The sequence below is a fragment of the Trichechus manatus genome, unplaced genomic scaffold (genome assembly GCF_000243295.1).
Source record: "Trichechus manatus latirostris isolate Lorelei unplaced genomic scaffold, TriManLat1.0 scaffold00098, whole genome shotgun sequence".
NCBI lineage: Eukaryota > Metazoa > Chordata > Mammalia > Sirenia > Trichechidae > Trichechus > Trichechus manatus.
The window spans coordinates 3,817,577-3,832,791 of NW_004444034.1; the positions used below are offsets into that span (position 1 = coordinate 3,817,577).

General features: G+C 35.2%; 1 protein-coding gene across 1 annotated transcript in view; it reads left to right on the top strand.

The window, feature by feature from the left end:
* Positions 1–15,215, top strand: part of TRDN (triadin) — a 125,771-nt gene that overhangs the window by 58,657 nt on the left and 51,899 nt on the right. Inside the window, exon 4 of the mRNA XM_004382753.1 lies at positions 14,428–14,487. Coding sequence (XP_004382810.1) covers positions 14,428–14,487 — 60 coding nt within the window. The remainder of the gene's footprint in view (positions 1–14,427; positions 14,488–15,215) is intronic.

Here is a 15,215-nt window from a genome sequence, read left to right on the forward strand (position 1 = left end):
AGATGCACGAACTATTTCTAAATCTCCATACATCTCATAGATGCATTGCTAGTAAAATTTCAGTTTTAATGTTTAATTATTTATTAAATTAGTAATATATTGACCATTATATCCTTAGAGTCACAAGATATAAAAGAAAATTTATAATTTTAATATATACGTATATATTTTCCAGAAAAGTGTGATGGTGCAATCAAGGGAAGAAAAAGTTCAAGGATAAAAAATATGTTGTTCTATGCATGAATTTCATATATTTATCCTCTGTATATACTCAGGCTAGGGCAAACATTTGGATCCTACTATTTGCATCTGTAGCAGCTCTGGGGATTTTTTCAGAGAAGTGGAACAAAATGTGATTTCAAAAGGAAGAGAAAAAGATGTAAAATTTCCAAATGTTAAAAAAGAGCTTGTTGAGACATATTTCACATAATGAAGAGTGTCAAGATATTATAGTATTTAAAGTTCATAAATCAGATTTTTAAAGGTATGTAACAATTTTATTTTTAAATCTCAACATTTGCAAATAATCTGTAAATTGTATTGTTTCCAACTCTTTATGATGAAAAATCTTAGATGTTATTTTCAAACTGTGGAAGGAGATACAGGGTTTTCCAAAATTCTTTAAAGGAATATACAAGGAAAAAAAAAAGAAGACCATTGTAATAGAAAATGAATGTTTGCTTTCTGGATATCCTTAGGGTTCTGTGTGAGAACAATGCATGAGACTAAAGATTCCACCATGGTCAACAATGTGTAGATCCTTAGATAACCACTATTACAGAACACTGATAGGTTTTGTACCTTCTGGGGTTAAGCCCAATCAACAAATTTATTTCCCATTAATCTTACCCAAGTGTTTTCTCTGTGCCAAGCAATGCGCTAGGTGAAAAAGAAAGTGTAAGTATTGGCTTACAACATTCCCAAGGGCTGATGATAAATGTTTGTTAAATAAGACAACAAATAAATGACTGTAATGGAGCTTTTATGTGGTATTGCTAATAAAGGTAAGTATTATTCTTTACTAATATTAAGATCAGTGTAATGTGGTACTCTATAGCTGAAGTAGTTGCTAATAAGTAAAATATCGTGTTATCAGTACGAGTATCATATTGAGGCAATTGATGAATAAACGTTGTTGTTGTTAGGTACCATCGAGTCAGTTCTGACTCATAGCAACTCTATGTAGAACAGAAAAAAACACTGCCCAGTCCTGCGTCATCCTCACAATCATTGTTATACTTGAGGATATCATTGCAGCCACTGTATCAGTCCATCTCATTGAGGGTCTTCCTCTTTTTTGCTGATCCTCTGCTTTACCAAACATGATGTCCTTCTCCAGGGACTGAGCCTTTCTGATACCATGTCCAAAGTATGTGAAATGTAGTCTCTCCATCCTTGCTTCTAAGGAGAATTCTGGCTGTACTTCTTCCAAGACAGATTTGTTCATGCTTTTGGCAGTCCATGGTATATTCAATATTCTTCACCAATACCACAATTCAAAAGCATCAATTCTTCTTCAGTCTTTCTTATTTATTGTCCAGCTTTCACATGCATATGAGATGATTGAAAATACCTTGGCTTGGGTCAGGCGCACCTCAGTCTTCAAGGTGACGTCTTTGCTTTTTAGCACTTTATTTTGCAGCAGATTTGCCCAGTGCAATGCGTCATTTGATTTCTTGACTGCTGCTTCTGTAGGTGTTGATTGTGGATCCAAGTAAAATGAAATCCTTGACAACTTCAATCATAGAATTTAAAAGTCATACAAACTATAATTTTTTTTAGCAGGTATATAGCATTTCAATTTATTTTGTACTGACACTTCTAAGTGCAACATAATGGATATATTTATCTCCTTTCACAGTTTAGTTTTACTTAAAGTCCAGTCTATAATAAGTCTGTATATCAGAATATTTATTATAGCATTTATGTTCTTCTGGGATATTTAGTTTTAGAAGAAAATCATATGCTGCTAACAAGAAATTGCATTTCATAATGTCTTTTCCTGCCACCTAGCTTTAAAGTTAAGAAAAAATAGTCTTAGTCTTTGAGAGCTATGCCCACTCAATTTTGAAGTACAGGAAAAACTGATCTTCAATTTTTGGGGAGTGGTGGCTTTATGTGTTATGGATTTATCTCTTGCCTTAGAGTAAAAAAACTAGAAGTCCCTCTACCTTATTTTTAATTCCCTTACTTCCTAACTACTTGCTTCTGGAAATAAGAACTTTCCTTAAGGATGAACAGGACCCAAATGTGAAGGCTGATATTCTGTGAGATTGTACCTGATGCATGTCAATGTTAGGGGAAAAGACTCCTTTCTTCTTAGAGCAAAACAAATTACATTCTCCTTACAGCTGTGTTTTTAAATTGCCCTAAAACTCCTCAGGTTGAAAAGAGCCCAGTAAATTAAAACTCAGTTCTTCCATTGTGTGTTTTTCTTACTTTATTCAAATCCACAATAAGTCTTTGCAAGCAGGGTGAATGAGAAAAAGCCAGGAAATTTGAGCATCATAAATATTTATGACTTTAGAATTAGACCATTGAGAAGGTTGTAGGGCATCATCATGAGTAAGATAGATGGAAAAGTTTTCATGCCAGAGCTTTCAATGCATCCATCTTTGCTGGCAGCTTCAGTGGTTTATACTAGGCTAAACATTAAGTGTCTGAAAAATATGGTGAGTGAAAAAAGGAGGCAGAAGAAAAAGATGATGAAACTTGTTAAAATGCATAGCCTCAGAATTTGGTTGCTAGGTCCAAAACCCATTGCCATCAAGTCAATTCTGACTCATAGTGAACTTACAGGACAGAGTAGAATTGCTCCATAGGGTTTCCAAGGCTGTAATCTTTACTGAAGCAAATTGTCACTTTCTCCTGCGGAGTGGGTTTGAACTACCGATCTTTCGATTAGCAGTTGAGTAGGTAACCAGGGCACTACCAGGGCTGCTTGGTTACTAGGTCACCACACTATGCACTCACCTATTGCTGGCTAGTTGATTCCAACTCATAGAGACCCTATAGGTCAGAGTAGAACTGCCCTATATGGTTTCAAAGGCTATAAATCTTTATGGAAGCAGCCTGCCACATCTTTCTCCCAAGGAGTGACTAGTGTGTTTGAACTGTAGACCTTTCAGTTAGCAGGCGAGTGCCTTAACCTCCATGCCACCAGGGCTCCTCTGGTTACTAAGTAAGCCCTGATAATATTTCTAAGTAGATGCATTTATCCTTGGGCATTTCCTCTAAATAAGTCTAGATCAGAACTCAGCTCCATAGTTGCACTCCCATCCCTCACCACCCACATTATCCTCATGCTACACAGGGAACCTAATAACTTTATCTTCTCCCTGTCTTTCCCAATATTGATCAGACCTGTGACTACAGGGGGCAAAGCCCAGAGAGTACAGACAATGGGCTCTGATTATTCGGCATGAATAAAAGTTGAGGACAAAAGGAGATCTGGTGGATGATCCAGAGTAACTTCTCAGGTATCTGTAGGTCTAGCAAACTCTGAGTCCCCTGAATCAGGAACTTTTAATAGGAAGAGTTCATTCCGATCAAGTAAAGCAAACAGGAACTAGGATGACATAAAAACAGACGGCAAAATCAGAACCTGAGGGAACAGGCCAGAGGAAGCAAAAGATCAGGGGAAATAATAAGGCTGTCTAAGACTCAGGTCCAACCATTTTATATAGTTTTTGTTGGAGCAAGGATAATTTCAGTGTTGCTACATTCCTACCTGAAGGTAAGATTGGATAAGTAACTGAAAGGCATATAAGTGGGAAGCTGTTAGTTCTAATTTATTCACTCTTACTTCTCTCTTCAGCCCTGTACTGTACCTTTCTTTTCCAAAATCACTAGAAACTAATTTGTTAGTTAGATGCAAATGGCTTAAAGTTTTACCTTTCTCAGATTATGTATTGTCATTTAGAAAGGGTCTGTTAAAAAAGTACGAACAAACAAAAAAAAGCAAAACAGAATCCTCACTATTGGTTCTCAACCTTGTGCATCAGATTCAACTGGTGTGTTAGTAAGAATTATTGTGTTTGCAAGAGACCAAAATGCAATTCAAACTGGCTTAATGAAAAAGATACTTTATTAGTTCAAGTAACTGAGATATAACAGTAGGACTGGCTTCAGGGATGGAAGGATACAGGTTTTTATATAATGATATCAGTAAGTACTCTCTCTTCACTACCTGACCTGGCTTTCCTTTCTCTGATTTATTTTTTTCATTCTTAGACAGGCTGTCCTCTCCTAGTGGCAGTTATGATCACCAGAAGCTTGAGGCCAAAATTCCTTTCCTTTAGCAACTCAGGAAAAGAGCCAATGCTCTTTGTCAAGTGTTTCAGCAAAAGCAATGTGGTTGACTCTCATTGGAATGGACTCAGTAACATATCCGTCTTGTAACCAATCAGTTGCCCAGGGAGATGTCACATGCACTTTGTCAAGGCCTGGGGAATAGGCGCACACCTGGAACTAAAATGTGGGATTAGCATCACCCAAACTCCTGTACTGAGATTGGGAAAGGGTATTTCCTGAAATGAAGAGGTATTATTTTACAACAATGGCTTCTGGTAGGAAAACTGCAAATGTCCTCATCTCATTTTTGTTTTTGCTGGCTTTAATTTGGAATCCCAGATTACCTGCTGTCTCAGACTTACTGAATCAGAATTTCCAAAGGTAAAGCCTTTGGCAGTTATATTTTTATATCTCTGCAATGTTTCTAACCAGGGTGAGAGCCACTGCAACTCAAAAGGATAATTCTAACAACAGGAGATTTTTAAGTATTATGAGGCCAGTAAGGGAGATGTTTGAGAATAAATGGTTAACTGCATATTTTGGTTACCCACAGTGACTGTTCTTGTAAATAAATTAACTGTTAAGAAAATACCAAACCATGAATGATAAAATGTAAACTGTTAATCTCACTGCCACATTGATCTAGAACATCAGAATAATTATTGATAATTGATGCTCATCAGTTCAACATCTCCAAACTTTAAACGTGACCAAAATAGCCTCCAATGAATGCAATGAGAAGATATCTGTGTTGGTTCCACTTCTGTATTAGTCATTTAACCTCACTGGCTCTCAGTTCTCATGTCTGTGAAATAAAGATTATGGACTTACTGATCTCTACGTCCCTTCTAACTGTAATATTTTATGATTCTATAATTGAATTGAGATGTCTATATTAATAATTTTACCAAGAGTTTTATCTAAACTGAGGCCTGCACTCAAAGCATGGTCCATGGACAAGCAACATTAGCATCACCTGGGAGCTTTGTGGAAATGCAGACTCCAGAATCTATCATAGACCAATTGAATCAGAATCTACATTTTAACCAGATCCCAAGGTGAATCATATTTGCATTAAAATTTGAGAAACATTGGTCTAGACAGTAGTTTCTACTTCTGCCTGTGGATCTAAAGACAGCTGAGAATTTATTTAAACTGCAGTACCCTAGAGACTTTCTCATCATGAGAGGCTAATTGACCAAGTTTGGCTTCGACTCTGGCATCTTTTTTATAATCTCTCCAGATGATTCTGGTGCACAGCCACATTGATCTCATCTAGCACATCATCAAATATGAAAAACACATACCAACATAGCCTAAATTTTACCCAAATCCTTACATTCAGCCATGATTATCTTATAGAAGGTACTCTTTGCAATCATTGCCACTTCTGTGTGGGTTATGAATACATGATAAATACTAGCTCATTTTATAGGTGGAGAAATTAAAGTTTAAAGATTAACCTGAGATTATACAGTTAATGGCAAGATGAGATTTTATATATATCTGTATATTTTGACATTTTTAATAGTGATCAATAGTATGCAGGGGCTGAGACTATCACTTTTTCTTGACAAAGTTGAGCTAATTTTTATCAAATTTTATAAGTAACTAAATATAACAAAATAAAGATCCAAAATACTTTTATGTTTACGGGATTCAACACACCTGAAGCACACTGTCCTCAATATTTGCTTATCATTATATGTGGAGTGTATGCCCACTTAACCACAAATACTAGGTGCTCAAGGTGGGGGGTGTTCCTCTATATAGTCTTCATTAATGGTTAGTAGTGTACTTTCCTCAAAGTTTTTAGTGACTCTATATTAGGGAAAATTATCAGATAATCATAGAATGTATAAATACCTACAGATTATTATTATTTTTTAAATATTGAGAATTCAGTAAAATATTTTTCATTAGCTTTCTTCAGTTAGCCATTAAATAGCTAACTAGATTTTTTTAGTCATTTATCATAATTAAACTTTTGTGTCCTAGTAATAATTGGCAGAATCTTACAAATAGAGATTCTATGTTTCGATGAATAAATAATTAGAATGGTTAATACTAAAGTAGAGAAAAATTGTAAGAAGACATTTTATATTGTCTAGTGCTTGTGAGATATCTAGACAAAACCTAATGATAAAAGGCTTCTTTGAAATCCACAACCCTCATAATAATTTAATAAACTCTGTTGTCATCTAAAAGAATCAGATGGTTGCCATAGTGACAGAGATTATCTTTTTAGCTTCTTGAGTCTGTCTTTTTAAAATCTTGAATTGATAATATTTTGAATTTATTAACAGTGTGTCATACTGATAAAGAAAAATTGCATGTTTTAAACTGGTCATGTAAATCTTAAACAAAATTACAAACTCGCTATCTACTCAGCAATAAGCTTTGCTATGATTGAGTAGATCAAAATTATTTATCATAAGGAAATACATATAATACAACAAAATAACTCAGAAAGACTTCACTGCGAAGTAAGCTTATTCTTAGAAATCATTTAGCACAAATCTATTTTTACCAATTTTGGTCTCATTGTTTGTTACTACTGATGCTTCTCCCATTTATAGTACCCATGGACTCTCTTCTCAAGTTACACGTGGAAGTCAAACTCAAATAGACTTGAGAAAATCTGCTGCCCCCATGATTATCATTGACACCATGGGAGAAATAGAGTTAAAATAATTACATTTTGATGGAATTAAAACAGCCTAATGAGAAAGGAGGGAGAAATGTGTCTATGAAAACCTTCACTTCCAATATGGTGAAGTTTTAGAGATTCTACATACTGAGTTCCACGGAACATGCAGCATACACCATGGGCACCAGAAAATTCCCCATTACACCTAGAAGTTCCAACTCTGGCCACCAAGAGGATCACTAAAATCTATATTTGTTTTCTCAGATGCCCAGCACAGATATATTTTAAAAGTGCCAAAAGCATGCAGTTCCCACACATAAACTACCAGACATATAAAAACAAGCATTATTAGACAAAAGATAGTGCAGGTTATCATTGAAATACCCTAATAATCAATAAGAAATACTAGAGAAATGTAATAATACCTTACTTGGGGAAAAAAGGGACTAGAAATTTTGGATCCCTTCCTTCAAGCTAGATGAAGTAGAATATACCATTTCTTAAGCTTCCCAAATTTTTTCAGGTGAAATTGACATGATATTTGATTTTCAACAATTTATTATGGATATAATCTATTCAGTTTATAGATTGCTTATTTTTTGTATAAACATCTATGTATAAGTTTTGAAATAAGTCAAAATGTCTTTAATTTATTATTTAGGTTTTCAGTGTTCCCGAAAAAATAGGAAAAAAAAACATCTAACTTCTGTACAAGTGTGAACACTTTGTAAATTCCTTTCATGTATTTTATTTTGTTTATTTCTATAAATAGAAAAACTCTGCAACGTTTCCAATTATTTCTAATATAAAGTAAAAAATATTTAGAATTACATTAGTTTACTTTCTCAAACTTTTTAAATATAGTCATTTTAGAAGTTAAATTGTTTGAGAGTTGTATCGTAAAGGGCAGGAGACCTATGAGTCACCACTACTTTCCATAATATTCAAGAGTTGATAGTTCAGAGTAGTTTGTAAACGTTTATTTTGTATTTATCAAGGAGCCCTGGTGGCGCAGTGGTTAAAGCCCTTGGCTGCTAACCGAAAAACTGGCCATTCGAACCTACCTGCCTCTTGGAGGGAGAAAGATGTGGCAGTCTGCTTTTGCAGAGATTTACAGCCTTGGAAACTCTATAGGGCAAGTTCTACTCAGTCCTACAGGGTCCCTATGAGTCAGAATTCACTCAACAGCAGTGGGTTTGGTTTTTTCTTTTCTTTTTGGTTTTATATATTTATCAAGTGTTTAATATGTGGCAATCATTGTACCGGCTGTTAAAGATCTAATGTGGAACAAAACAGACATAATTCTTTCCCCCATCAACTTTAGAATTTAGTTAGAAAGGGTGACAAGTAATAATAAGCCAAAATTTACATGATTATTACTTGATGCTGGGTGCTACTCTAACTCCTTTACATTTTCAATTTATTTTAATCGTCCCATAAACCTTTGTGGTATGTTTTATTATTAACTTCATTTTACAGATGAGGAACTGGAGCTAATTTTATGGGACTCATATATGAGTTGGGCAGATTGGCTCTGGAACTCATTTTCTTAAACACTAAGCTGAATTTCAATACATGTCAAAAAATTGGAGACGCCAATTTTTTTTGTATAGATCTTCCAATGATTAACTGTGTATAGATTTTTCTATTGAAATACAATGTTATTTAGATTAGAATACTAAAGATTTATGCCATCTTTCATATGATGATTATTAAAATAATCATTTAATAATCATTGCAATCCAGAAACAACAAATTGTTTAAAAATATGACTTTTTATTTATTCTCAGCAACATATGAAATTATTCTATCTGCTGCTCTTGTTTCCCAGGACTTCTCAGGTCTCTCCCATTGTACTTTACTGTACTTTAGGAAAAAGTCTGACAAGGAGGTTATAGTTCAGTTATCTATGTCTTATGATAAAACATGATAAACAGAGTTTAAATTGTACGAGTTCCTTAATGAAAGAAACTTGTAAACGCGTTTAAAGTCTAGTATAATATAACTCCATGGGAATTTCAGATGTTCTTAGTTTTAGAGTGGGAGATGAATCAGTGATAGGAACCTAGAAGCCCGGGTCTGCTCTTTTCTCCACCTCTCATCTTCACTCACGCCTCCCTACAGACAGTCAAAAAAGTGATAGAAGAAAACAGCAGCGGCAGAAGTAGAAACGTATTTCCCACAGTTGTGGGATAGACTTGCTCTTCCCTTAAGTCCTCTGATACCACTGATATCGTAGACACAGTAAATATTAGTGGTTTGCTGGTTCATTCTTATTAGGCGAGGTAACCAATGACTGAGTACAACAAAGAGATTCCCTTCATTGCCTCCTGAAATACTGGGAAAATTGCTACTCTTTTTCCATTTCATTTTTTCCCTTCTGCAGTTTTCAAATTGAAATTAAAATTGAAACTTGTAGCTTTAATGACCTATGGGCAGCCCCACACTTGAACTGAGAAACTTTGACCTCTGTGCCTTCTAAACCCCAGAACAATCTTTAAGGTTACTGGTTACAAGAATGGCTTATGATTCCCACTAGCATTTGATGCTGAGACGTACACCTCTTCAGAGACCCTGGACTTTGCCTTAAATGCAAAGCGCATGTATTTGGAGATAACTAATGACTGCCTTGACCTTCTTCTCTGTCCCTTGTATGCAGAATCAGTTCATGGTTTAAGTGAAATGTTCCTTAAAGAGTGTTATGATATTAAAAGCAATTTTGTTATTATACGATATTGTTATGTTAGACCAAGTGAAGCCATTCATCATTGAATAACTGAAAGTTAATTTAAGGTTGGCAGTCCGAACACACCTAGAGGTGCCTTGGAAGACAGGACTGGCCATCTGCTTCTGAAAGGTCACAACTTCGAAAACCCCACGGAGCAGTTCTACTCTGCACACCTGGGGTGACCGTAAGACGAAATTGATTCAACAGCCATTGACAGCAACAACAGTTTTAATATAATATAAGAAATTGTATTTTTCTTTGAATTTTGTTAAAAACCATAGGGTAATAAATTTCTATCTTTAATGACTTGAATATTTTAAATTTAAGTTTCCATTCTTAGACAAATGGTTCTTAGCTGAAAAGAGCAATTGAGGGTAGCAAATCAGGCATGGTCTACTTACGAGAAAGATATCCTTCTGAAGTCTAAGTTGGTATAATGTTGTTACTCAGTTGGACAGGAGCCTGAATAGTTCATCATTTCCTGGCTAAAGTGTAAGGAGACAGAACTGACACATTGTGTAGAGTCTTCCTTGGATTCTTGAGACATCTGATAGCCACAGACAATGAAAGTAGTGATGGAATTCAATACCTAAATAAAATTCAATGTTGCAGTAAAGCACACAGAGAGATATTTAATTTCTCCTTGAGACTGAGTCTTTAGAAATAAATTTCATTCTTCTTCTATGACTTTACTGGTTTTTAAAAAAAAATACTTCCTTCTATGGAAATATTAATGAATTAATATTAATAAATCAATGATTTAATAAATTTAAATTGATGTTTCTACAAAATATACCCATGTAAGGTATCAGATTTCTGTTAGTAGTGAGCTGCAGAGATTTTATTTATTTATTTATTTCAATTTGTTTCCCCCACTTACAAGAAAGCTGACTGGATCTGTCAGAGCAGCGGGGCTGTATTGATTAGTATAAAGGTGAAGTGCAATATCAGGAAAAGGAAAAATTGGCACTTTATCCTTGAGATTGGTGTGAGTTGCAGAACTGGGTTGTGTCTACTTTATTTATCATAGCATAAAAAAATACATGCTGTGAAACATATTGCCATTTTTTTAGTTTGTTTCTTATTAAGTTTTATTTTTATTTTGCCTTAAGTAAAATGTACTATGATGTGCATCCAACAAGGAAGCATTTACTTTCTACTTTCCGATCACGTCCCTTTCATGTATTTTGGAAAGGGTGGATGGAATGCATTTACCCTCTGCCTGTTCCTGAGTGGTGCTCTTGATCCCGATCTTTTTGAGATTTGTCTTCATCCTCTTATTTTTCCCCCCCAGGATGGACCCCCGCTCATTTCAATTTTGGTCACAACATTGAACTCACTCCCTTTCATGTGATGCTGTTGTATGCACCAGAGCTGAGGGGTCAAGGGTAGCTCCCTGCTACTGCTTCTTTCATTTAGTCTCCGACTTGCAAACTTCTACCTACCTTGCAGGAAATCCTACCATGGACCAAAATGGACTGTCTAATCTCACAAACCACCACCCTACCCAACCAGTTTATTTCCCAGCCTAAACTGGGCTAGTGGGGGTTGGCACGCTATTACCCGTGCGGGATAGCCTTCAGTACCCTTGTCCTGCGTAAGACTCTGGCTCAGTTCTGGTCCTGTTGTGTGAGTTCCAGAATACCTCTTTTATTATTCTGAACGGCCAGCAGGTGCCTTCGAAATTCACACACACACACGCACGCAAGGCATGCACGCACATACGCACACACCCACACGCGTGTATTTTGTAATTTATGTAATTTTTCAATTTTGAAAATCTCTTCCAATCTAATTATTCACAGTAATCTCAAGAGTACGAAACTATCTATTAAAGACGACTTCCTTAGCATATTTAAGTCCACTCTAAATCTTTGAAATTTTGTTTTATGGACCTCCGTTATACAAGGCACCAGCCTTATCCATAGCCTCTGTTGGTTTGGATGGCAGGGAGGTACAGTAGGGTATTGGCAGGAAAGAGTTTGGAGTTTGATTATTCATTTCACTTGTAAAAGAGTTAACCCTGTGGGTGAACTAAGGATTTAAAAAAGGTCATTTACCCACCCTATTCCACTTAGGAGACCTGGTGGCGCAGTGGTTAAACGTTCCGCTGTATAAAGAAAAGGTCTGAAACAATCAACTGCTGCTTGGAAACCTGTGGAGCAGTTCTACTCTGTCCTATAGAGTCACTCTGAGACGGAATGACTCGATGGGCAGTGGTTATTTAAGTCAATGGCAGTTCGTTTTGGTTTTATTTCTAGACCAGAGGAGCCCTGGTGGTGCAGTGGTTAAGAGCTCAGGTGCGAACTGAAAGGTCAGCAATTGGAAGCCACCAGCTGCTCCCTGGGAGAAAGATGTGGCAGCGTGCTTCCATCAAGATTACAGCCTTAGAAACCGTATGGGGCAGTTCTGCTTTTTCCTGTAGAGTTGTTAAAAGAATCCACTTCAGGACAACAGGTTTGGGTTTTTTAGGTTTGTGGCTAGACCAGTTCTGTCTAACAGCATTATAATGTGAGCCACATACGTAATTTTAAATTTTCTAATAGTCACATTAAAAAAAAAAGAAACATAAAATTAATTTTAATATCATTTCTTATTTAAACCAACGTATCAGTTAGGGTTGGACCCAAGAAGCAGAACTATAGGAGATTATATATGTATATTTTTATATTAAGAGGTTTATTACAAATAATTGTGAGGGCTGGATAAGCAAGTCTGAAATCTGAAGGACAGGTGATAAGCAAGGGAAGATCATGAGTAGGCGGGAAATATTGTACACGGACAGAATTTCTTTCCTCTCCCAGGAAAACCTCAGCCTGCTTTTAGGGCATTCCAATGAAAGTAGCAAAGCCTATCCAGATTATCCAGAAAATAGTTCTCATACTGAAAGTCAACTGATTAGAGGCTTTAATTACATCTGCAAAATACCTTCATGGCAGCACTTGGATTAGTGTTCAGTTGAATAACTGGGGACAGCAACATAGCCAAGTTGGCACATCAATAAAAACATCACACTCAGTATGCCCAAAATATTATCCTTATAGCATATAACCTATATAAAATTATTAATTATATATTCTACATTTTTTTGTGCTAAGCCTTCAAAACCCAGGGTGTATTTTATATTTATAATACATTTCAATTCAGACTAACCAGATATCCAGTGCTTAATACATACAACTGCCAAGTGGCAAGTCTAGACAGTGATGAAGAATGGTCAGGCTGGTTATCTTGTATTTTTCCAGCAGTGAATCTAGTGCAGTTTTTCCTGTAGACAGCATTTGGTAATGTCTGAAGACATTGTTTATTGTCATGACTGGGATGTGGGTATGGGAGCTATAGGCATCCAGCAGGTAGAGACCAGGGATGCTGCTAAGTACCTTAGAGTACACAGAACTCCCCTCCCATTCCCTTATCCAAATAAAGATTTATCCATTCCAAAAAGTCAATAGTGCTAAGGTCAAGAAACCCTTCTGTACAGTAAAATTTGGAGATATCCAAGGAAGAGATCAAAAAAGGTGAGAAAGACAGAGAGATGGACATTTCCTTTGCCCTTTTGAGATCTTTCCTAATCCCTTGGAGAATATTTTTCAAGGATGTGATTGAGCATCTTAGCTCCTTTGCAGAGCCATTGCCATATTTCTTGCAGTTGTTTTACCCTAGGGTGGAGTCAAAATTAGGGATGGAATAAGGGTAGAAGATGACACTACAAATAATAAGATGATCCATTGAAGGGGAAAGCAAGGGAAAAAAATTTTCCTAGAGGTGGTTACCTCCTTAACAGGTGAATGAAAGTTGGTAACTAACTTTTCTGAAGATATTTAGGGTTTCCCTATGGTTAGTCTTGATTCAGTAACTTTCTGGAAAAATTATAAAAATGCAAATGCAAATTTACAGGTGGAGAATTTAAAATATGTATAGTAATTAGTACTATCTCTGACCATCTGTGCAATAATGTGATAAATAAATAAGTAAGCCTCATTAGCATTTTTCTCAGAAAAACCATGATATTTAAGTTTGACTTTTCAGAGTTAGTAATCATATTTGTAAACTCTAATCTCAAATTTACTCCAATCCAAATTAACTGAAAATTCAGAAATAACTTCATTTTCTAAGTCTTGGCAATAGATGTATACTGAAGCCAGCAGAAAATTGAATAAATTGGATAAAATCTGACATTTAGGAAAAAAAATGTAACAACTAACTTATTCTATGAAATGCACTAGAACTGCTTACAGTAATTATTGGTTAAATTCAATGCCAAATGCTGATTATAAACACAGCTTAGAGTAAATACTTCTGAAATATATTTCCTATTAGAAAGTTGTTACAGTTCATTTCACAAATTCTTAATTTAATATGTAAAAACTAAATCTTCCTAAACCTAAATTACATTCTTAAGGATTCTTAAATTTGTACTGCTTGTAATTCAAATAAAACATAATTATAGTTTGTGATCAATTTTTACACTGAAAATGGTGATAACATATCTCTGTCACTAAGTTTTTAAGCTTTTCAAATAACTAATTTTGAGATGACTCCAATTTTGCCCTTATTTCAATAAAGAGGTCTCTTCAATAAGAGATTCTGGTAGCAATACGTTACAAGGACTCTTTCCTTTTCGACATGTATGATATTATTAGCTATAATAATTCAGACTTTGTAGCAGAATGATAAAGTCTAGGTAATAGCCATGGTTTAAATTTTGTATTCTTTCAAAGAGAGTTTTTAAATTATAAATTCCATTTCTCCATAGAAATACACAAAGAAAAGACTGAAAAACAAGAGAAACCTGAAAGGAAAACCCAAATTAAAGGTAAGCATTTAATATTGTGTGTCTTCTTATTTTTACTTACAATGTATGTAAACATTTATACGGGAGAAAAAAATTTGATGTTTAATGTTCTTATATTTTAAATTTTGATAGTGAAATTTCTCAGTTAACTTCAGGTATAAATTTATAAATAATATGTAATGGTAAGAATCAAAATAATTTCAAAATATATGATAATCTTTGGATTATTTACAACAGGCTTTTACTTACTAACACCACAAATATATCTTTGCCTGATTGAGAAAAATTTTTTTGCTTTTTTTTAAAGAGTTACTATAATAGGTCAGAGTTCAACTTTTTTTAACTTTAAAATTCTCTTGCCATGCGATACCTTTAAAAATAATTGGGGTAGAAATGCGGTCATTATATTACTCACTGCAGACTTCCGTGGACCCAGAGCTTCCTTCCACAGGCTCAAGGGGGTGGATGAACAGTGACAACATGCTGATTAATATCCTCTTCACTGAACTGAATCCAGTAACTGCAGTCTTGCATTAGAGGCGTATAAATAATGATCAGCATTGTCTTTTCCAACTTACAAGCATCGCTCTTCTGGGGTTGACCCATGTAGTCATAAAACTTTAAAGAAACTTGTAGTTATAGGAATCAAAAACATTTAAAGAGATATCTTTTTAAATATGCCCAGGTTTCCCCAGTGAGTCAGTCACACACGATTTTGGATGAGCCAAGGTAAAAATAAAAATCTCATG